Source organism: Tympanuchus pallidicinctus, unplaced genomic scaffold (assembly GCF_026119805.1).
Source record: "Tympanuchus pallidicinctus isolate F22 unplaced genomic scaffold, pur_lepc_1.0 scaffold12, whole genome shotgun sequence".
NCBI classification, from domain to species: Eukaryota; Metazoa; Chordata; class Aves; order Galliformes; family Phasianidae; genus Tympanuchus; species Tympanuchus pallidicinctus.
The window spans coordinates 8,863,615-8,888,410 of record NW_026294637.1 but is presented as its reverse complement, the minus strand read 5'-3'; the positions used below and the strand labels follow the sequence as shown (position 1 = coordinate 8,888,410).

The following is a 24,796-nucleotide window of genomic DNA, read 5'->3' as shown; positions in this document are numbered from 1 at the left end:
TCAATAATGTTTTATTCTCAGCAAACACAGAAGTAAAGGACATCAAAGCTTCCGAGGAAGGTGGGTTGTTGTCATTGTTGCATGAGAAGAAAATGTCAGATAAGTTCAAGAACTCACATTTGGCATTCCCACAGTCCTCAGAGGGGCTCTATATAGGTCTGTATATGTGTGTGTGTTTGTATGTATACGTGTATCTATTATAGATAGTCTGTTTTGCAAACTAGGGGAGGAGAAAGTCCAAATAGACTAACTAAATTTTACCCCTGCAATTTTTCATGTTGCCTTATCTGCATACAAATGTATGTATTTTCATGTATTTTATATTAAAGCATTTGTATCTTTTAAATATTTTTCAATTATGCCCACAACAACCACGTGAAAATATAGGCATCAAAATTGCATAATGATTATGTGACTGTATTAAAAGTAGATCTCAACGTGTCTATCCCAGCATTTTTGTTAGGGCTATGTACTGAAAACTGAACTGAAAAACAAACTATGTATATTCCATCTGAAACAAAATGTGTTTGTTCTGGAAAGTCATGAAATTTAATGCATCTGCTACTACTGTACAGGATCATAAATATGCAAATGCACCACAAGTTGTTTTGCTTGAAGATAAAATGGAATTTGAGAGACAAGGAAGGGTAAATATTCAAACCCTTGCAGTAGTGACCATTGGTTTGCATTGTATTTATTAATAATGGATTCAGCTGAGCAAAGCTGAGAGGAAAACAGAAATTTGCTATAATGTTTTGGTCTACACATAAGTATGCTTTTATTTTTCATGAAGCCACAAGGCTTTTTTTCTCCTTGCTGTTCTGATGGAGGTGTTTCCAAAGCCCAGGGCAGCCATCAGCATGGAACACAGGGGTTCCTTCGCACTTGGGAATGAAAGGCACAGTGCCACAGTGAACTTTGTGCCTTTACTAACAGAGGCTTTACTCCCCACAGCATGTAACGTTTGTGAAGTGTGACAGTGCAGGATTGCTCTCTCCCCCAGAGAGCTTGTTATTTCAGGGTAAACAGGCGCCCTGTACAAACACGATGCGGGGTCAAAGAACTGATTATGCCCTATCAGGGTTCTCAGGACTCTCGTTACAGGAAATTTAACATTTTCCTTTTATTAGTCAATCAGGTGCAGCTCTATTACTGATAACTTTGAGGCCTCCAACCAAAATTCACTTTCTGCATGGGGCCTCAGCAGGATACTTCCAGCTTTGGTATTCATTAGGCTTAATCCTGATTTATGAGCCAAATGTTGTTCTGCACTGTTTCAGTGGATTTTGAATTTGTAGTTTAGCCAAACACATTTTCCCTGAGTAGTACAGACTTTTGTTATGATGTAAAAATGGCCTTCGTGATCATCAGATTGGCTTAGCTGAACTTGCTTTGAGAGAATGTTTATATTTAGTGGGGTCTGCTGAAGGTGTACACCTGCATTTCAGGACAGAGGTAAATAGAGACATGCATTTTTCTAGATTTGAAGGCTTTGTGTTCAGGTTTTCCAAGAGTGGAATCTGATGATTAGCATCTGATCAAACATTCTTAATTTACCAGACCAGAGGTGTAATTTGTTTCAATTTGGCCTGTATCTGTATCCTGCAGGGTTTTATTTCCTTTTCTGCTTGCAGATGAAGACTTTTGTTGTCATGATTGAATGTAAATCAATCAATAACAAAATGCTAGTGACTGCAGCCAGTACTAAAGACACCTGGCCTTAAGTACATAGAAAGCAGAATAAGACCATCGTACTTCTGACCAGGTTCTTCATGAGACTGTGCCAGCTGTACAGATGGATGAGATCATGATTGTGTTCAATGAAATAAGTGCAAATGTCCATATCTCTTAATTCTGTGAAGTACAAGAGCTTTACAGCTGTCATATTTAATGTCATTTAAATGATGTGTATTTTAGAGAACAGCAAAAGAAAAGCATATGTAATAGAAAAACATTATTAATAGTGAGAGATAAATACTGGAGTTACCTATGTGAACTCTTGAGAGATTCACTGTAGTTTCCTGTTCAAAAATATTTTAGCAGCACTGCTACACTAACATGGCATGAGTGTCAGTCAGAACAACGTGTGACAGGTTTGCTAATAAGCAGTACTCAAGGACCTGATGCTGGACGAGGAGCTTTGCAAGCAGTTGGAAAGACAGAATAAATCATTCCTTGAAGAGTTTATAATCCATCGAGGTTATGGACAGTGAGCAGAAAGGAAGTTAATTGTTCCCTTAGAAGCAATGATTTCATGTAATGGTTAATTAGTTTATTAGGATTGCTGACAAATTCCTCCAGAGTTGAAAATGAGCTGTCTGGAACCTGTAAGCTTGTGGCCTTTAACTTTGGAACACATACTGAAGGAGTCTGCCATGGGTGCTCAGAATTCTGAAGTGGTTTTGTCTGACAGATCTTGTCTGGACTCCTGGGTTTCATTCACCTTTTGCCTGGCTCAGCAGAAGGGATAATAGAGATCTCCTGCAGGTGTTGAAATCCCAAAGCTGTCATGTTCACTGAAATCTAGGGATGAGACTGCAGATGGTGGGGGATGAGGCTGAGGTGAAGAAATCAGAGAAACGGGAGACAACAAGTGGCTGTGATGTGAGAGTGGGCTCCACATAGAGGAACATCTGCACTGAAAGTTGTCAAAACAACTGCATAGTTTTTCAGCAGTAGGTGAAAGTAATAGCAGTACAAAGATAAAAACTGTTAGTTCTTGGTCTGGTGCTTGTCTTGCATGCGTGCATGCATACACACACACACACAAAGATTTCTGTGTAGTAAAAGCAAAAAAAAATACCAGCATGAGAAAACCCCAAAGCCAAACCACATAAAAAACCCCCAACCATGAAGGGTGATGGAGAATGAGACTAAAACTGCTGTCTATAGATCAGGCTTGACATATTGCTGGTCACTGTTGTGCCATGTGTACCGTTACTTATTCTAATGCTTTCTGAAAATCATCCTTTGGGCTTGGGGGATGCTTGCAGTTGCTTACCTCTGTTTTCTTGCATGCTTTATACATCCAGACATAGAACTTAAGCCCAAAATCATGCAAGGAATTAAGTGTGTGACACAACAGCAGCCCCACTGAAATTGGTGTGCCTGCTGGAGCTGTCTGACCTGGTCTGCTCCCTACTACTCACTTCTTCTCCAATTAACTGCAGGAGATGAATGAGTGTTTCTAAGACTTGCAAACATGATGTTTGATTATCTTTTGTGTTTAGCATTATACCAAGCAAGTGAGGAGAAGCAATGTTGTAGGAAGCTATCAGAGTAAGGAGAAAGTAAAGAATGCAGGCAAGAAGCGCTGAAAGAAAAACAATAATGCTGATCAGCATTTAAATTTAGGAAACTATTAGAATCTCAGGGCCCAACTCTGTGATATTATCTGCAGCTAACAGCTGCGCCATGAGGGCAGCTTATGTCCCACGGACCCGGAAGAAGGGAAGGGTCGTGCGGTGCCCAGCGGTGCCCAGCGGTGCCCGGTGGCCGCTCCCTACCCGCGCCGTCCCTTTGGCTGCCGTCCTCGCCGCCGACTTTCAGCAGAGGGCACTCTGTTCCTAACGATGGAGGAGGCGCTTTCCCTCGCTGGTGAGAAACCTCAACACGCTGGAAAAGTTTCCAGCGCAACATATTTGAACAAACTCTTCATCGGTTATGTTTAGTTCGCCGGAGCGTATTTTTAACTTCGGTGGCAGGGATAATAGCCCTTTTTCTGTGTGTTGCTCTTAGACTCGACGAAAGCTCGGGACGCCAGTGGAAGCCGCAGCGCAAAGGTAGAGGATTTTACCCCGTTACTGCTTAGCGACTAAGAGGGGAAGGCGAGCGGAGCTGTCGGATGAGACGTACTTGTCAGATTTACAGTAGGAAACCTAAAAATATCGCGGAGGGCAGCGTGATTAAAGACCTCCTCGGCGTGCGAGTGGATTTGCAGCTGTATTGTCCGAGTCGCTTGGAGATGAGACGCGGGACGGTTGCGGTTTTGGAAGCTGCTTCGCATCAGCTTCGGGGGCTGACTTCACGGTAGCGTTCGCCCCTCGGGGGAGGACGAACAGCCCGGTCCCGGGCTGCCGGAGCCAGCGCCTCCGCAGCCGGGGGGAGCCGGGCCCCGCTGGCCGCCCGCCCGCTCGCTCTGCCCGGGGAGGCCGGGGCCGCGAGGGGGTGCCGGGCTGCTGCGGCGGCGGGTGGCGGCCCCGCACCGCAGGTGGAGGCGCCCGGGCGCTTCTCGCCGGGGCCGGGCTGCGGCGGCGGCGGGAGGGGCGGCCCGCTGCCAGCAGCCTGTAGGACCTCGGTGAACTGGCGGCGGTGGGCCGGAGCCTGGCGTGAGGGAGGGGCCGCCGCTCGCGGTGCGGGATGCCGTATCCCCGACGCCGTGACGGGCGAGGCTCTCCCCTGACCCGCGAGCGGGAAGGAGGCGCCGGCGGAACCGCTCCCCTCCGACCCCGGCACCGGCCGGCGCTGCGCTCCGCGCCGAGCCCGGCGCCGCTCCAGGTGGGTGAGCCAGGGGGCGGCGGGCGCCTCCCGGAGAGGGGCGCTGCGGGAGCCGCTGGGCGGGCGGCGCGGGCGGCTCGGGAGCCCCGGGAAACCCCGGCACCTGAAGGGTACCGGAGTGCGGGGTGTTGGGCTGGAGCTCGGCAGTGCCTGGCAAGGGGAGGAACCGTCTCTAACGCATGGGAGACTGAAACTTTTGAATGACCAAAGCATTCAGGAGCGTGGAAGGTTGGAAGTAGGTGGATGGAAAGAGGGTCTCTTCTCTTCTCTTCTCTTCTCTTCTCTTCTCTTCTCTTCTCTTCTCTTCTCTTCTCTTCTCTTCTCTTCTCTTCTCTTCTCTTCTCTTCTCTTCTCTTCTCTTCTCTTCTCTTCTCTTCTCTTCTCTGAATTAAACACTCATTTCTGTAAGGAATGTTAATTATGTTTAGTCGACAGGTGCAAGGGTTGTTCGGGTAGCTGCTTTTCTTTTGGGCCATCTGATATTTTAGAAAGGACGTGTCTGATTTTGGTTCTGAGGGAAAGATCTGCATTCACTGTGGATCCTCATTAAAAATAGGGGTGGAGGATGAGGGAAGGGAGGGCTGTCTGTGTGCATGTGTTGGGGTGTGTGGAACTTGCACACAGTGAATGCAGTGGTAACAAATAGGCTGAGGCAAAAAGAAGCACTAAGAATTATCAGAATTATCAGCATTGTTGCATGTTCATTTTTTTCTTGTTAAAGGTTTTAAATTGAAGCTTTTAGTAAAAGTGCCTGGCAGTTAAGTGTTGGCCCACAAATGGTGAGGGTCTTTATACTGGATCATTTTCTTCTCTGTCTGGGACTATAGCGATCAGAACTTTCAAATGCAGTGCATATGACTGCAGAGGCCCCAGGGCTGGGTTCTCGGCGCTGAATGGGTGCAAGTGAGAGGTCCGGACGGGAGGGGCCGATCTGATACATTGACTCGCATGCAGGAGGCGATCAAACTCGCCCCCTGTCGCCTGCTTCTCCAAACCTTCCCTCGTCCCCACCCTGCTTCTGTTCCCTAATCGGAACGACATCACCCTGCAGGCTGTGCTCATGGCATGCGCTGCTAGTCTGCTCCGCTGGCCAGCACAAACGCCGATGTTTGTATTGCATTTCTTCCAAACGCTGGTTCTGTCCCTTTGCCTAGTTTGCTTTAGTCATTGAAATCCTGGCGCAGCCCACTTGGTTTTGTTTGTAACTTGAAACAATCTCTCTCAGCAGAGTTCCAAGGCGTGAGGATGGCCAGCCCTAACGGTGCAGGGCTCTTCTGGGAGGTCATCTGGCTTGCTATTGCTATCTGTGCTCATCTCCAGGTAGGTGATGACTTGTTGCTGTGCTTGGTATTTTTTAGGTGATCTTGCTGCAAACTTTCAAATAATATCATTTAAACAATGCTGCTGAAGTATCTACATTGTAAATAAAAAGTTCCCAGTGAGAATGAGATTGAGGTTTCTCTGTCACTGAAGTTAATTTTAAAGACATCCGTCTGGGAAATTCATATTTTCTTTCTTTGTAGTAATATTGTACCTGACTCAACTATGTGGGGACCAAAGGGAGATCTTGCCAGATGTGTAATGCCTGGGGTCTCCCAAGGCAACACAGCTGCCCTTTGCCCACAGGAGATTTAGCACCTGATAAACGTTAAGATACTGTAAGTGACAAGGGTTATATAAATACCTGTGTAGAAGAAACATGTAAAGCACTTGGAAGTCAGTGAGTATCCTGGGAGGAGGGAGGTCCAAAAAGGTCTTTCCTTCAAGTGTTCAATGAATACAGGAACCATGGAGGAAAGCTGTAGCTGCCAACTGATCTATTGCCTGACATATGAGCCTAATCAGTTCCAAGAAGTGAGTATTTCAAGAAATATGGTGTGCTGGCGTGCGGCAGAGATGTTGTTAGTCTGTCATCCCCCACAGTGATAGTTCCCACAGTACAGAACTTTTCAAGGGTTATTCTGTCTCACGTGCTCCAGAATCAAGAAGTACTTAGAAAATGATAATTAAATGAACTGGAGAATATTTTTGAAATAAATAGTATCAGTTTTTAAAATATTTGGTAGTTTTCACAACTTAGATTGGCTGTGTAGAAAATCATTGATGTTATTTTATCATTGTGTGCTGTTTGTACTTCTGCAATGCTGAGAAATGGAAGGGTCAGACTGGAGCACAGTGTGCTGGTCATTATTTAAACATACATCCCAAATACTTCTGAATCAAAGGCTTGATACAGCAGGCAAAAGTAAATTCAAAAGGAATGTGAAGAAATGAGGAGGTAGTACTGGCCAGCTCAGTAAGCTATGATCCATGTCTGATGGACTCTGAAGTATAAGGCAGTGGGATCAAGCTGTGCGACTCACTTACAGCACTGGTGCAGCGTGTGCAACGAGTTGTTTGGCAGTTACTTGTTGAGCACCTCCTGTACCACTATGGTTGCTCACAGGAGCAATACAGCTGGCTTTGAAAGTAAACCTGTTTACCTGAGTAAAGGACTTGTCATAAAGGACAAGCTATTGCGTTCTTTCTAACTGGGCAGTTAAATAGTGCATGCTGTGTGTCCAGGCAGACAGGACAACAGAGGGGTCTCTTTTTTTCCACTTGCTTCTCACGTAGATGCAAACAATTTACTGATTTTCTGTGCCTGTGCTGTTTGTATTTCTGTGTGCAAGAAGTTGAATGATATTGTAAGAGTCAGCCCTATAAAACGAAGTAGTATGTGAAGTTCATTTAACAATTCCATGTAAGATGAGAATAGAAATACAGGGAAAGGAAATGTCAGCTTTGTGTTTGGACCTTTTGGTTTTGAGGAGACCGGTTTTTCTTTTATAATACATTTCTTTCATGTTTTTTCTTTCATATTTTTTCTTTCATGTTTTTTCTTTCGTATTTTTTCTTTCATATTTTTCTTATTGTAGTACTGGAACCAGTGGAGGCATAGTTTCTTCCTCTCCACAAATGGTTTGGCATAGCTTCACTTGTCTCCTTATAAAACAACAACCCAAACACATTGTAGTAATCAATAGACCATTATGAGTAATTTTATGAATATTTCAATCCAGGTCAAATATTTTTTGTCTTGATGGTCCTTTTAATTATTCTAAGGCATTTGACATATTTGGGCCATTAACACTTAACTCCAATCTTGCAGAAATCCCTTCTCCTCCTATATTTTAGGTGTTTTATCTCAATTTTAGTCACATGAAAGATATCTCATATTATTTAAACATAACATTTTTTTGTATTCAGTATCCATTAATTCTTTAATTGGTTGCTTGGGGCCGTGCTGTATGGACCACACACAGTTCTACCCTAATATTGTACCATAGCTTCCACTTGTATTGTTTTTGGCTATTAAAGTGCTTATGTCTGGAGCTAATCAATTAGAAACAATTGGATGCTGGGCAAGGTCACAAATCCGTGTCATGTCACTTATGTGCAATTGATTAATTTCATCCTGCTTGAGGCAGGTACAGTATAAAATAATAACCATTTAAAAAGAATGTGGTGGAAATGTGGTACGAATGTAATGCAAAGAAAACTTTAATATGAGAAGTTGTGAAAAAGAGGTAGCTATTACTGAGAAGTGGAAGTGAACTTTGGTTGTAGGATCTGTTCTGATTCCTCAGGAATGTGGTGACATGCATAGCACACTGTTTAGCTGGGCTCCAATCTGACCTCAGAACTTGTGGACACGCAGCGTCTCAAGTTCATGACAAAATCTTTTTTCAAGGGTGTATTAGTGGCTACACCAGCAGGTTTCATAGGTCAACCTGGAAACAGTTTACTGTTCAGCACTGCTGAGCTGCTAGTTGTTAAAACTGTCCTGAGAGCAAGAGCAGTGGCATAAGTTTGACTCAGGAAGAGATCACTTGCAAGCTAGCTTTGGCTGTGATCTGCAGACACAGGGCTTCCTTTTCCTGGCTTTGCCAATAGAAGTGAAATGAATGGAAATGAATTCAGCCTAAAGCCAGTAGTGACCCAAGAAAATGATGTCTGTGAGTCTGTCTTAAAATAAAAAAAAATAAGGCAGCAGTGTGAGCAGAATGGAACAATTCACTACTTCTATAGATTTAAATGATGAATCCTTCCAAGGCAGTTGTTGTATTCTGCAGATTACATGCATTTGTGATCATTAGCAAGCTACATCCTTGCTAGGGGCTTTAACTGATCATGTGTGCTTACTACTAAATCTGGTGTAAGAGGCTACTTTTCTCATGTAGTAGCAGATGAGCTATCAATAGTAGAGAATGAATAAAGTAAGAGTATTTAAATCCAGAATTGTTAAGTAACCTCTCAAGAAGATATAGCCACACATTGGTGTAGGGGAACTGCTGTGTCATGGCCTGAACTGATGATTGAGCACCTGGTGAAGGGGATGGCTGGCCCAGGAAGCAGAGGTGCAATCAGTTCTTCACCTGTGCTTCCCACCTGACCAGATTCAGGGTCCACCCCTCCTTGGGCTCATTTAAGGGCCAGCTTTCAAATGGAGAATGTCTCCTGGATGAAGGCTATTTCCTGAGAAGGAGTGTTCTGTACTTAGAGATCCTCTTCACAGTTGGGTGAGTCACCTTTTTTCTATATATGATTATTGATATTCCTAATGATGCTTTGCCTAGTGCTGCAAAGAACTTATCAGAGGCAGTTTCACTGCTCCCAAGGCTCAACAATTGGTAATTCAAAAGGTGAAGTGTTCAGCCTGGTACCTCCTCCCTTCTTAACCTCATGGTGATGTTTTATTACACAGTACAGTTAGATGTTGTTTTATGTTATGAAATACATGCAAGAATGTATGTATAATATTCTTACAAATGACTTAATGTCAACGAGAAACGATTGCTAGTAGAATGGTGTGGACGAGATACGTATCATCAAAGATTTTGCATGTGGGCTTACTTTACATTTGTTCTTGTGCTATTTTCAAATTTGGACTATGCAGGTATTTTCTTATGTTCCTGGATTGTTAGTTAAGCCCTCTAACTAACTGGTCCATCTCGTTTCTGAAGACCATGGGACTGCTAAGGTCTGGGGGAGGAATTATAGCAAACACACCATGTCTGGCTATTTATGAAGAATTAGTTCTGGATTTCTCTGGAAGGGGATGTTTCATAGGTTGCATTCAACAAAACGTTGGTTGCTCTCATGATTTATGATTCTGCAATCCTTACTTGTGTTATATTTTATTCAGACTATCTATGATGGTTTGGATGTAGAAGATACACATACTGAAAACATTATCTTATTTGAAATGTTTCTGCCATAGCCTATCTGCCAAAAACTACCAACATAGCAAATGACTTTAAGGTTGAGTTTTTTTGCGGCCAAAAATCTGATGTCCATTACATGGCATAGTGGACTTCAAGACCACCTCTGCAAAAAACCTTTGGAATATCCTTTTACAGTCACTGAACGTGTTGCACATCAACATCAGGAAACAGATTAATTTATGTGCTGTACAACATACTAGAGATTTAAAAATACTTAAAAAAAAATAAAATAAAATTGGGATGTAATTTGGAAATCCAGGGCTGAATTTGAAAAAGTTTTTTTTATTTGTTTATTTATTTATTTATTTATTTATTTTTTTATTTTTCCTTCCAATTCTGGGCAATTTTGCCATTGGCATCAATAATTTTGTGGTTTTATTCCTTGTTTGAAGGTTGAAATACCTATACTGCAGAGAAATAACACTTCTGAGACTGTAGTATTCTGACTTAAAATACTGTTATTGACAAGTGTGTAACTCAGTGACAGCATTCTCAGAAAACTCATGAAAGTTCCTTAACTCATTTTGAATTTGTGACTAATGATTGCTCAACCGGTGGCCATAGAGTCTGACCTGCAATTGCCCCCTGCTTACAATCCAAAAGAGTTCTATTGGCAAACAATTATGATGATTCTGTCTTGTGACTTGAGTCACAAAATATGTTTGAATACTTCTAAGAATATTCTCTCATTAAAAGCTTGAGCAACTGTGAGAGATAACCAAAATTCCAGATGAGACCGATGCAAAAGTCACTTTTCTTTATTTTTGTTTTCAATAACTGTTTTTTATCGTAGTGAATATGAATAATGCTCACAGTGATACAACTCAAGAAAATCATGCTTTGGTTATTCATCTGAGTTATAGCCCCAAATCATTCATTCCAGTAAAACAAAGGTGGTTTAGTTTCTGTGTCCAGAGTTAGAATTCTGTGTCTGCATCTTCAGACACGAGTATCGTTGCTTCCTGATGAGTTTCTGACGAGGTCCCTGCATCATCTGGATTGAGATTCTCAAGTCAGTTCTGTGTAAAGCTTCAGTTTTCTAGTTCCAGAAGCTGGATGCTTTTAGAGAAGCTTCAGTGTAAGAACAATGTTTTACAGCTGCCCACAACTTAGAATTTTCTGTGGAAAAGTAGTTAGGAAGTGAAGGAATAGCTCTAGGATGACCTCTGGTTTTAGCAGATATTTGAAAACTTAGTCATTGATAATTACTCATTCAGGTCTGCTTGGTGCATCTGAATCCTGCATATTCTTTACCAAATTCAGGCATAAACTGCACTGATGGAGCAATTTTTCAGTGCACCAAATTCTGTTTCTGCCTTTACAGCACCGAAAATGTCCATGGTGGCTTGTACTGGTATTAGAACCCTTTTATCAGTTGTTTAGAAACTGTGGTTTGGCCATCTCAAATTATGAGTTTGGCTTTGAAAGGAAATGTTTTTTAAAATTGGAGTCATCTTTATTTGCTTCTAGAACCTAAAAGAGCCATGTGTTTGTCTTTATCTGCATTCAGTCAAGCCTTCAGAGTCTTGAAGCTTTTCTTAAAATCCTATGCACTCACCTGAATCCAGGAGCTAGGATTTTACAAAGCATCAAATATAATGTGGCTGGTAAGTATATTAATTACAGTGATAGTGGGAGCAGATCGATAGCTGGGCTTCTGTCATTGCTTGCATTGTAGGGCTATGAGAGAAACCCCTAGGAATGAGTATGTCAGTGTGTTGCAGATGTTGCACTTGACTGTTAAATGTGTGTTATTAGGATACTTTATAGCCTATGCTAATTGGATTCCTGTGGCCATGTACAGCCTGACACTGCCATACTTCAACAATTTCAGAGTAATACTTGCTAAGAAGGATCTCTGTAAAACCATTTGTGCATGGTGAAAGTGTGGGTGTGTTTTTGAAATGCAGTTTGCCAGTGAGAACGGCGTTCTGGGAAGCACAGTGGATATAGCTATGGAACTCTAGAGAGACAACAGAGTTTGCAGCTGGAAATAGGAGAAGAAGCAAACAGCTGCTGGAAGGAAAATTCAGGCTTTAATCAGTCTGGATTTGGCTCTAGCTTGATTTCTGCATGCATATCAACATCAGATAAAATTCCTTTTGAAGGTTCTACAGTTTTTAAGTTCAGTATTTATTTGTCTGCTTGGTTTTTTATTTTGAAAAGCATTTTCAACCTTCTTGTGAGTTCTGGAGTAGGAACCTGTTTTTCCTTGTTTTAGAATGGAACAGAACATGTTTATAGACTTGAACTTTCAGCAGTGTCTTAATTAGAGATGTAGTTTCCCATCTTCTGCAGTGCCAAATCAAGAATGCTCTTCATCTCGCGTTTGTGGATCTCTTGAAGAAAGAGTTTAAACTTTACGTGTATCTTAGAAAAGGAAGGCCTACTCTCATAAATAAGACCCATGTGGGAACTGTGTTGCATTGCAGTTCTGAAATAACCTCTGTACTTACTTTGTCACTGACAAATAGTTCCTTTAGGTTTGTAAGCAAGTTTGTAAAGGACTCCTTCATGGAAGAAGAGAACTTTTCTTGATATTAAATGAAGGCCTGTGGGCTGTTAAGTGCTCTTAGATTTAAGAGTTATATTTTCAGAACTGCCTTATTCATCTTCTAAGAGCAAGCATGGTTCTGCAAACTTTTTGATGACCATCAACTACACCAGGGTGCTAAATTTGTTGCAAATAGGGCTGTTGTTTCAGAAGGGTCTGCGTGATGTGGAGCCTCTATTTTGGTGACTTTCAGCAAGCTTTGAGTCTTTGTAAGTTAAATGCAAATACTGTTAAGTGCTTAGCTGTTTGGTAGGTGCCTAAAAGGATTTTCAAAACAAGTGACAGGATAAATTTCCATTAGTATGATCAGAACCAGGCACTTAGGCGCCTTAAGCACTTCCAAAAGCCTGGCTAACCATCTGTCTTCATATTTCAACATTAAACTGAAACTTTCACCCTCAAAAGAGAGAATAGGAATCTGGTGTGTGAGTTTGAGTACCTGGATGTGTGGATACTTGACAAAAGTTTGAGAGGTACAAGTAGAAGCATCAAGTGTTGATAAACAGAGTGTAGTTTCAGAAACTTTGGCTTAATACATTCCTTCCAGACAGCATATTACATAAATTGTTTAGGAACAATGTTATTTCTGTTTCTAATTTTATATTTATTAGATTTAACATCATTATGGAGAGGGAATGAAAACGGCATTCTCAGTCTGTTTTGAGAAATGTGGCTTCCAAGAATTGTCAGTTTGTCATGCTTCTGGATCCATTAGAAACACAGTGAATGCAGTCAGCTCAAATAAATTGTGAAGCAATATTAAAAATGCATTTATAACTGCAATTACTAGATTGTTGTTGTATGCTAACTGTTGTCATTTGTGTCATGGTGGGAGGTCCCAACTGGTTAATGATGCTGATTCATAGCTTTAAATAAGTAAAGCATTTGTTTATATGCGGAAGTATGTATTTCTGTATTTATGTAATGTATTTTGCCAAAAATCTAAGCTGCTTAAAATTTATAGGATACAGTCTCTTGTCAGTGCATGCAGGCAGAACAGTATCGTTTATAATGTGTTTATGCAGAAGAAACTGCGGAGATTCTCTCTGAACATGCAGATGTGGAGAACAGAGCTCTAGCTGCCTGGTCAACTGCCTTTTGGTATCTGAGAATGAAGGTGACACAGGTACACTTGCATTGCCACAGAATGCCAGGAGAAGGTGACTGCTTTCTTTGTGTTGCTCTGCAGCCTTCAGAAGGCTGCAGAACCCAGCTTTATTCCCAGCTAACTGATTCAGAGGGAATTGAGCTTGCACCAAAAATGTCTTCACTTGTTTTTTTTCTGATTGTTGTCCAGTTTCCTTGCTTGTCTGTGTGGCTGCACCAGGCTATCAAATGGCATGGAGAAATAAGAAGTGGTAATGCAAGTCATGGTTCTGATGTACTCGGATACATCTGTTCCAATGGGAATTGTCCTTTCATCCCAGCTACTGCAGCCTCTTGCTGATGAAGCAGTGGTGTGGAAGCAAAAGGCCAAACAAGCTCACTGCTCTCTGTGGATACATAACAAATAAAATATGCTAAGATATGATTTGGCTTCCTCTCTTGAGAGTCTCCTTTCATTAGATGTTTTCAAAGTCTCATTATTCATTTGGTGTTTTGTTTTCTTGAGTCTCCAAATAGTTTTAAACTGCTCCCTGGTTGACTAACATGAATGTTGGCTGGAACAAAACAGTATTGTAGTAGTGTCTTGAGTATTGCCTGCTTACTACATGATGTTCTGGTTGGAAACTAGCAGTGCGTCCAGCTGGTTACTGATTTTTTTTCAGCTGATCTCATCAACACTTTTGTTAGAAAGCTGAAGAGGGGATACATCCATCTCTGAAGAGATGAGCCGTGTGCTGTGTAGGGATTTGACTAACTGATAAGACTGCTTGAATGGATTCTGTCTGTACGTACCTCATTATATAGTTTTCTTTATATAAATGTAAGGTGCTTTCTGAATGGTGAAGAACCATTACTTTTCCTCTAGAACAGAGATTCCCAGGTATGTCTCTTCAAGGGCTATCTCTCAGAGCTCGTCAGTAATCAAAAATGTAAATTCAACACTAGGAAATGCTATGAAGGGAAGACACAAAGCAAGGAGAGTTATGTTCTCACTGTGTTAATTCTTGGTGTGCCCACACTTAAGCGCGGTATACAGTTCTGATCCTTTTCTGAATGAGGCTGAAAATCTAGGCAGGTATCAGCTGGCAGCTTCTTTCTTCCGGTGTAACAACAGGGTGCTATAACTGGAAATTACTGGGAACTGCTTTCAGGTAAACACAGAGATTGTCCTCTATATAATGGTCTTTGGTACTGCTTGCCAGGGGTTTTGTTGAGTGGAAGGATGTAGGAATTCAGAAGACGACAGGACAAGTGCTTGGGTGACCCACTCAGTATTACAAAATAGACAAATCATGTCTGGCTAAAAAGAGAGGTACACAAGTCCAGGAATTACTCCAGCAAAGTATAGTATCTGCTTGCTCTGTCTTTGTCGTTCTCTGGGCATCTGCTTACAGTGAATGTTGGAAGCTGATGGTGTAGTATGCATCCTTAGTCCACGCCAGTTCAGCTGTTCTTATGCCATCTTGGTGTTCATTGGGGTTATGCTTGAAGGTCACTGAATTGGAAGCTAGAAACTACTACTGTTGTCACTTGTGACTTATCATTTAGAAACTAAAGAAATATATTCTCCAAACTTCAGCATATCTAGAGGCATAGCCTTGGAAAAAATAAAAAAAGTTGGCTATATTTGAGTTTCTCCTTCATCTGCCTTGTGTAATTTTTTTTTTTTTTTTTTGTTAAAAGCTTGTATTGTTTCTGCGCATATTAAAAATGTCCTTTAAAAATTCCAAAACTTAAATTTACATCATCTTAATTGATGGCTGGAATATTTCTTATTTTTAAACAAACTATCATTTTCTTGTGTAAGATAAATACAGCAATATTTTCTTATTTTACAAAATAACTCTTGGCTTAAACTCCACTTTCGTTACGTGATAAGTCCTTCCATAAGACACAGATATTCCAGACATTTTCTCTGAATGAGTGAGCACTTGCCTTCACCCCACTGTGAAATTGTGCACCCAAATGTATTTCTCATTTCCCCTTCCTACCTCTTTCAGCTAAACTTGGAACACAATAGGTTGGTTAAAACCATACAAAAACCTATGGAAGGCCATCTTAATGTATGGCTTTTTACCATGCAGCTGTTTATCTTCTGCTAAGAGGAAACTAGGAATGTATTTTTAATGCCAGGAGCTAGGCTTAAAATGCCATTACTTATCCAGTGGGAATAGATTTGAAAATTAGTAAGCAATTAGATCAGTAGGCAAATACATTTTACTTGATGTTGCAAGTCTCATGGGCCTTTCAAACATCCTGTTAGCATCACCTGTTATTAACTTGCAACCTTCTAAATCTTTACCTCGTCATAGGTAACAGCACTACCTTGAAAGGGAAAATTTCTATATACTTTTAATTTTTATATATGACCTGAATTTTTATTTTTTTAAAAAGAGTTTCCACAGTTTTTGTGAAGGCAACAAAGATGTACTGGGAATGCTGAGCTTTTCTTGGAGAAAACTTCTTCCTGTAGATAACCATCTTGAGAAGGGCTATAGCTGGGATAACAGAACATATGGGCCTTGTTGTGATCTTTTGAACTTCCTTGAATTATGTCCTCAGCAAACACCAATGATGTATTTGTTTATAATTGCTTATTTTTCTTGCTGAGTTTAGACCTCTGTGAGCTATCTATCACGTCACATAGAAACTACTATTTAGAAATGGGAAAAATGTAGGAACTGTGGAGTTCTTTATAATTTCAAACATTAAGCCTCCCATGAGGACACTGTAGGAAGGCCCTTGTCATCTTCAACTTTACTATAGGAGTGTCCTATCATTCCTTGTCTGCCAAAAATTCATACTGATTTATTCAGTGGTGTAGTATGAAGACTTGCCTGAAACCTCAGTCCTGGAATGAAGTTCAGCCTGGGGAGCCCTGTGGACTTCATTAGGTTACTGTGCCACAACAGAGACCTTATTTTGTAACATTTGTACAAGGCTTTCTAGTTGAACAGCGTGACATTCTGCATTTGAGTAACAGTGCCAGTGAAGGCTGTAGGCTCTTTGCCTGAGACGTAAGTGGGAGTTTTTCCTGAGTAAGACCTGCCCATAGGAAGAAAAATGGGGCTGTATTTCATTAGTGCTCATGAGTTGGTTATCATGCTTCCTGTGGTGTGGTGTGAATCATTTTGTCTCTTCGTGTGTCTGTGAAGGACAGATGGCATTTAAAGCTGAGTCTGCAGTTGTGAACTTTCTTGAAAATTGGCTGCATTTGTCCCTTTGGAAAAAAAAAAAAAATTAAAAATATGATTTTCCTCTTGCTTATAAACCTTGCACAATTTGAGGCAATTTCCCTTTTTTTTTTTTTTTCCTCCTGTGTGTGTGTTTGTATATGTGTCAGGTTTTAGGTGTCATTGAAGAGGATTCTATTAGGGGTTCCAGACCCTGTTGGCAGGAATTTCTCTGAACTACTGCAGAGGGAAACATCAAAACTATTCCTTAAAGCAAGCACACTATTTTTTCAAGAAAAACTGAAGTAGAACGTGGGAATCCATTTTTTGAAAATCAATGTGGCATTTTGCCAGATTTATTATATTCAAAAGATTCCTTTGAACCTGTTAAGTTGTTGCACTTTCCACTGCATGGTGCAGTTCTGCTAATGAACTCAAAGGGAAACACAAGCACATCATAAATAAGGAAGATATGATAGAGAGTTGATTTCTGCATGCGGCATTTTGCCTGTGCATATGAAAATTGACATCATGGTGTTGGAATGTTGACCATGTTTTGCATTTTGCTAGCTGCTTTTACTGGAAAGCATGTGTTTCAAAGGGAGTTTTCAATTTTTATAAGATTTTTCCTCCATAATATCCTGGTCTTATTTTGAATGTAGACTTCAGCTATGAATAAAATTTAACTCATGAAGTAAGATTCTTCTTGTACAAAACATGAGTGAATTATACAAACATTTCTAGTTAGTGCATGTGTCTGATTTGGAATAGTTGAAGCTAACATTTAGGATCCACTCTTACCTCTCAGCATTGCCTTGGTTGAAGAGAACCTTACTATGAGAACAAAGGAACTGCGAAGAGCTCTTAAAAGTAACTGCATAAATGTGAGGAAAGCATATTTGATTGCACAGAACTAATCCTCTGTGGGATTTTCACTACTGTATCTTCTTAGCTCCACATAGGTCTGTGAAGGAAGGGAGCTAGGAAGAAAAGAGAGGCTGGCAGCAATGAATAAATGGCACTGACCCTTCATCTTGACAGTAAAACAGACAACATTCAATTAGATCCTTTCTGTAATGATCTGGCCTGTCTCTTCCGTCTTCAGAACTCAACTTACCCAGAATTTCAAGGTTATTTACTCTGTAGAATGTTGGCAACCCATGTCATCAAGTCTACCCAACTTCTTCAGTGGAGAGTTCCCTGGTACAACATCCTTGCACCTGCTAATTCTTCCCTGTTTGATATCAGACCATTCCAAGTTCTGTGGAATAATTCTGTGCTACCAAAGCATCCTATGAAGCCTTACAATCATGATTCCCAAGTGATACAGGGTAGGCCTTGTTCCATTAATCTCTCTTTGTGTAAAAGTATAAAACTCTAGGTGATGTTTTCAACATTCAAGGTCAAACGATTTGAGAGTTAGACATCTTTATTATTATGAGGAATTACACCTGCATCCTTACAGTAAATCAGAAGTGGACAATAGCTAGTACCTGTCAAATAATAAATGCATTATTCTTTATTGTCTACAGGAAAAGAATCTGGAACACTTTTTAAAAGAACATTTAAAACCTCTAAAAGTGTATGTCCCCTTTTTAGGTGGTGGTAGGTAGTGTTGCAATTTTCAACTTACTGCTATAGAACAGGTATATACTTGTTGCTATAGGTATATTACGTGGAAATGTGCAGAGTAGGTATATTACGTGGAAATGGCATAGAGTAGGTAAAAGCACTAATGAAGTCTTTATAATGTTGTTCTCTGGCAAAATGAGATTTGGTTGCGGTTTTTGTCTGCATCAGAACTGCAGATTCCTGATAGATTCTTCTCTGTAAGTTAGAGGACTGCTGTGTAAAACAATAGATTGTGATTTACATTGATGTTATTTTTAGTTGAGAAAGTGGATGCAGCCAGATGTTCTTACATGGCTAAGGAGAAATGATGAATGATGCTTTGTGTTTAAGGATGATGCAGCTTGTTAGGCTGAATACTTGCTCTGAAATGGGGCTTGCAGTGGCATGATTGGTTTTGTAAAATGGAGGGCCACTTGTTTGATCTGTTTTGTGTGTTGGAACTCACTGTTTCAAGTAGCTTAGATAGAAGAAAATCCTATTCAGAACTGGATAATTAACTTTAGAGAGGTCAGACACTCTGGAATCTGACACATGGAGTGCTAGAGTTCATATGAAATCTAGGTTGGTTGGGCATGTGTGATTTTAATGGATCTTCCTTTCAGAAGCCTTTCAGAAACAGAACAGTCTTTGTGGAGAGATTTGTACTCAGGTTTGCCTCTTCTCTTTTACAATGCTTATTTACATCCGTTCCTCTTCCTTTGCCATAGCAAACTGTGCTGTGGACACGAGCTGTTACTACCTGAGCATCAATGTTGCAGTGGACGTTTCATTCTGAATAGTCTGGGGCTGGTGCTGTGCCCAGCTTTTGTGCGAGGTGCTGAAGAGTGAAGGGCTCTCAGGGAGAGCAGTGTGTTCTTGGCCTCCATACAGAGGGCACGTACAAGCTCAGACTTCTCAGAGGTGTGTAAACTGGCTCATGGGACTCCAGCCATCTGTTATTTTTTCCTATATTTTGTAAATTGAAAATCTAAAACCTTGGCAAATTGGGGTCCCCTCTCCTCCCTCTTTCCCTCCCACCCCCCAATTTTTATTATTATTATTTTTTTTTTAATAATTATTCTTAATGTATCATGAGAACACTTAGATCTAAACATTCAACTTTACATCTCAAATGTTCAATCACTCCTGTCACTTTAGCTACCTACAACTTTTAATGTTTATTCCTGGAATCCTATTTCAAGTATAGCAAGATTTGTGTAAGCTTTATTGTGAGGGGTGAAATTTAAACTTTATTAGGATTAAGTGTTTAATAGTATAATTTGCTGCATATGTTGCAAATACAAGCTGCTATGAATAGATCCTCTGTTTAAAAAAGAGTATTTGATATGTTATATATGGACTTAAATCCAATATGTTGTTATCTTTTACTAGAGGAAATTATAAGACGAGATTTACAGAGAAGGGTTTATTCTATTAATGTCTTTAAAATACTTCTCAACCAAAGATGATTTTGGTTTCTGTAATTTTCCTGTGCTTAAAAAGCGCTGTACATAACTTCCTTTGTTCCTTGACTATTATTCTGAAAATAGTACACGTTTTGCTGTTCTTCATATACGTGAGGGGAGAAAAAATATTAGCAGTAGTGCTAGGTGAATATTTGTTTAAGTGGGGTACTCTGTTTTTCTATTTGTTCACTCACAGCAGACTTTAAGGATTTAAGTGGAAGGTTTCCTGTTATATTGGTGAAGTTTTTTTAATGTGACATTTATACCTGGTGAGGAACTGGGAGAAAGGTTCTCTCTTCTCTGCCAGCTCCCTGGCTCCCAGGAAACAGCAGAATGGGACGCATTGCTTTAAAATAGGTATCAGGTTTTGTCTCGTGGCTGAAGGAGCAAAAATAGGAGCAGTGCAGCTTTGTATTTTCCCAGTCTGCATGAGGTGTTTGATTAATCTGAAATGTTAGTGCTTGGTTTGGATCCTTACAGCTTTAAGACCAATCAGAATGATTCCTTGTTTCTGACCAGCTGATGAATGGTTTTAGCATATTTTGAGATTCAGAGACCACGTTAAATTTTCTTGGCCTAGGCATTTTGACTTTCGGCTTTTATTATTGCCCCATACTTCCATTTAATGTATGTAGTGTCATCTTTGAGGATTTACTTTAGGAAGGGAATTGTGTGGTGTTTTGTTTTTTTTTGTGATTCTGTTTTTAATAGAATAGTTTTTAACTTGCAGTCAGACCCTTGTTGTTTTATTAAAGATGGAGTAGCATATAACATGAAGGAAGTAGCTGCATGCATCACTAAGAAGAAAAGCATGGGGAAGAAACAAAGTCATTCAATCATTTTCATACTGTTTTCTACAAGATAGCAACAAATTTCAGATCTCATGTGGATGTGTAGGATTCCCTTCAGTCTTCCTACTAGGAGCTATAAAAAGCTTGCATAAAGGCAGAGAATTACAGCCTGAGTCAGGCCAGCACACTGGCTTTATTCACTATAATCAGGATAAAAGAATATCTTGGCAAAAATAACTGGGCTCTGAAATAGAGATGTTCTGGACTGATAATTCCAAGTACAGCCAAAGTTGCGGAGAAATACACAGGTTAAGATTTATGTTCGGGTCTCATTATTTGAAATGGATGCTGTTTAAGTTTCATATAATAACATTTTACTCTGCATAGAATGCAGAGGAAACCAGGCCTTTTAAAGACTGCAAATGAAAACAATTGAATTACTGCCACAGTTAACTTTAGCATGGCGGAACTGTGAGTGAACTATCTCACTGTCTACAATTTGCAAAGCAATGGAGAATGTGAAGAGATGTATAAATATGCAGAATAAGAACACATCAGTTGACTCGAGTGCACAGTATTCCTTACCATTGTTTGCAAATTCACTAAGTTGTATAGATTCTTGTTTCAGTGGTTTTTAGTGTCATGGACGTCTTCAGGCTGAGAAGGAGAAACAGATACATAGGGCAAAAGGAATCCTCTGCAATTAAATATAAAGGCAGAAGAATTTATTTTCTTGTCTTCACACAGTCCATTGTTCTTGGATTCTGTCTGTATTTTTAAAAGTTTTAGAACGCTGAAGACAAACATATGAGAATCTGGAACCATGCTAAAGCTTTAGATATTGAACTGTTAGGGCTGGCCTCCTAGCTCACATTAGCTTGTACTGGCAAACTAAGAGCTGACTGTGAATAAGAGAATTCAGAGGAGGTTATTGCCACAGATCCATCCAAAACTGCTCAGGAATAGTTGAAAAATATTTTGTAGGAATAGTGCCCTTCTGTAAATCTTTAAAATTAAACTATGCTGTCAAGAATTTAGTTTAAGCTTATTTGCAAATGGTAGCAGTGAAAGAGAAGCTGCTGGATATATAAGAAAAGGTGGGTTTGCAGTGTTGGTTATAGAAGTCAGGCATTTATTAAGAACTCTGCATTTGCCCCTTTTTTTAAAAGCAGTGAGCTGAGTATCTTTCGTCCTGTAAGAGGCATGGCAGCCTTTCAGAAGACAAGGTCAAGTGGACAAACCAAGATTATGTGTACTCTGGTAAATTCAATAAATCTGCTTTTGAAAAGCTGTTTACACATGAGCTCCTACTTCTGAGGGAAAGTAGTAATGTTTACAGCTGAATTGCTGAAACAGTGGAGGCTGAAACACTAGCCTACAAGTTGTGTATGCCAGAGCTAATTTCTCATTTTTGTGTGGGACAGATGCATTAACAGAGATTTAATCATACCAGCAGCAACTGTGAAGGTCAGTCCCTCCAGAACTTTTCCTATATTGGTCGTGGTAGAGAACTTTTCAGCAGCTTGACTAGAGCCTTCGTTTAATGTTCAGTTCCCTCTAATTTTTTGAGGTGCCAGTAGATCCAATGAAATGCCAGTAACTAAGTGCACTCTGAGAAGTGATCAATCCTGCAGTTCAAACTGCTAGAAAAGAGAGTTTATCTTGCTAGCCATCTCTTATGCCATCATATGCTTCGGTATTCTGAAGGAGTAAAATTATTCTGTTAAATTTCCTGTAGAAAGATAATCGTTATTGGAAAACAGTGTTTGACTTATGACATGCCTCAATTCATGTGTCTTGGGAGCTATCCGTTGTATGTACACATCTGCTCCTGCACACCCACACAGGATGGGAAGATATTCTTCCACAGGAAGGTCTTCCGTTCCCCTCAGTATGCAGGTGGTATGTATTGGCAAATCGCATATTGTGGATATGGTAGCCAAGTTCCCAGAGTAATGCACACACAGTGAAGCAATTCACTCAACATCAGCTGCTCAAATGAGAATACAAGATGGATGACTAAAAGTTTAATCACATGCCCCATCTTTCAATGTGATACCTCTTTTCACTTGATCTTGCTACTTGCTATTCTGTATTCTCAAAATACAGAAACTAAGAGGGTTAAGACTGTTAGTGAGATCAGTCATAGTGAAGGCACATAGTGCTTAAAATGTTTAAACAACAAAATACAGTGCATTTAAGAGGGTTTCATACTTTTCATTTGATTCCAAAATACTAGTCAATATGTTGCCTTCCATATTCAGCATTACTTATTCTTCTTTTTTTTTTTTTCTCTCCATGTTTATTGAACATTTTTCTCTAGTCCTCTGGATCATTTTAAAACTGCTTAATGAAATTTACTTACTGGTCATGGAAGATGAGTGATAAAGTCGCAGTGTTTAAACTATTCTGATTAAGACAAGCATCCTATTTTGAATTAGCCATTTCTATTTTCATTTTCTGACTTGCTCAGCTGTGTCTTCTAACATTTCAGCAATTCCACTTCATTTGGAGGCTTTATTCCATTCCTCCCAGGAGCGAATCTGTGTTTATCTTTTCTCACCTCAGTAAGAGCCCTTTCCCCTCCACCATATCAGTCCTCCAGCATTACTGTCCACATCATTTAGAAGAACAGAAAAGAATCATTAAACTAATGACCATTAGTCTTAATGGTTGTCTGTGAAAAGATGACTGCAATGCCTGTCATGTGAGCTTTCAATTGCTGTTTTTTTTTTTTTTCCTGGCATTAAAGCACAGTTATCAAAGCTTATTAGGAAGTGTAAACATAAAATACTGCCAGTTAATCTTAGCAGAATTGTGACACAGAAGGAGTCTATCTTGAGATTAATGGTAGGTCATCTTTCATACTTGGTCTTTTCATATTTGGAGACTGTTTTTTGGGGAGCTTCTGCTGCTTTTGTTACATTGTTTGCTTTTCATTCATGCGTTGACTTTGTTCCAGTCTGCCTTTCCTTTGTTAATGCTGGACAGTGTGTATGGCTCAATACAATGTGCAATTAAATCCTTGCCCTGCTTGAGATGCTTTCACTGGCAAGAGAAAACAGAAGACAAAGTACACTTGGAGCACAACTTCATCCCATCCTCAAAAAGATAAAGAGGAAATGAGAAAGGGAATGGATCAGGGTAACGTTTGGCCTCACTAGACTGAGGGAAGAGAGTTCAGCTGAGAAGTGAATGTGAAGCTAAGTTAGTTAAATATGGAACAGCATGGAAATATGGTTGAAGAAAGTGAATTGCAGCATTTGAATAGTGGGCAAGAGTCAGGGAAAGCATTTCAACAGCAAAAGGTTTGGTGGGGATGACAAAGAGCCTGGAATTCTATGGTGAAGAACTCAGTGATAGATGACAAGAAGAGAGATGCTACTAAGATGAAGATAATGATTTCTTAGGGATTAAAGAAGTTCTACTAGGAAGTTGTATGCTTTGCCTGGTGGCTGGTGTGTCACTGTGCTTTACTGACGGTAAGAACAAAAAGCTCAAAAGCTCTGGAGTGTTTGCAAAATGCATTTGATACTTAGAGACTGCGTGCTGTGAACAGTTTCTTTTGGGAATTTCTCTTTACATTCCTGCTGAAACAGGTGTGCGCATGTGGAGGGCGCTTGGCTGAAAGGCATTCACCTCACGTGCCTTATTAATAGCCTTAAACCAACATTCCTACAGCCAAGCCATGACCATTTAACTGCTTCCTTATTGTGCAAATGTGCCTGGCCGAGTCAATGTGCTGGGCTGCTTAGTCCATAAACCCTGCAGAGGTACTTACTGCAACAGGGAAAGAAAGGTAGATGAAGAATTGGGTTTATATCACCAAAATTATCAGAAGTGGTGGAAAACTAATGGTGGAAAAATCATTTTCCTCTTCATGTGTTAGGCACGTTCATGTGGTTAGCTGCTCTAAATCATAAGTTGGCCTGAGAGTGAACATCTGGCTGGGGCGTTCTCTACAGTCTAATTTCTTTCAGGTGAGAAAGGATTCATCTATTAGAAGTAACAGAGGAGAAGCAGTTTGATTATTTACACTTTTATTCAGGGTGGTCTGTCTTTTCAACTGGAATTCTGGGACATCTGAAGATCTATTAGAAGATGGTAGCAGGGCTCTCAGTGCTCCTCTGAATAAAGGAAGGTAAAAGACAGCATCAGCATAGGCTCTGTTCTTCCATGAGTTGGCAGTACCAGCAGTGTGTTTATAAGTGTTTGGCCACTACACACCAGGTGAACTGTCCTTTTCCTTCCTGATTGAAGAAAAGGGAGAAAAGCATTTCTGACTGTGAAGGATAGTACAATATAGTACTGTACAATATATACGATGTCC

General features: G+C 40.3%; 1 protein-coding gene across 11 annotated transcripts in view; it reads left to right on the top strand.

Moving 5' to 3' along the window:
- The window catches only part of ADAMTSL3 (ADAMTS like 3), a 187,977-nt gene that overhangs the window by 5,819 nt on the left and 157,362 nt on the right, over nucleotides 1–24,796 (top strand). For 2 of the 11 annotated variants that reach the window (XR_008203655.1, XM_052671541.1), the window contains exons 3-4: nucleotides 3,739–3,782; nucleotides 5,723–5,817. Coding sequence is in view for 10 of the 11 variants with exons in the window: in XM_052671541.1 (XP_052527501.1) it covers nucleotides 3,739–3,782; nucleotides 5,723–5,817 (139 nt within the window). In the remaining variant the exon portion in view is untranslated. Of the gene's footprint in view, nucleotides 1–3,259; nucleotides 3,598–3,738; nucleotides 3,783–4,378; nucleotides 4,498–5,722; nucleotides 5,818–24,796 lie in introns of those variants that run through there. The other 9 variants (XM_052671550.1, XM_052671547.1, XM_052671546.1 and 6 more) reach the window with 7 other exon arrangements.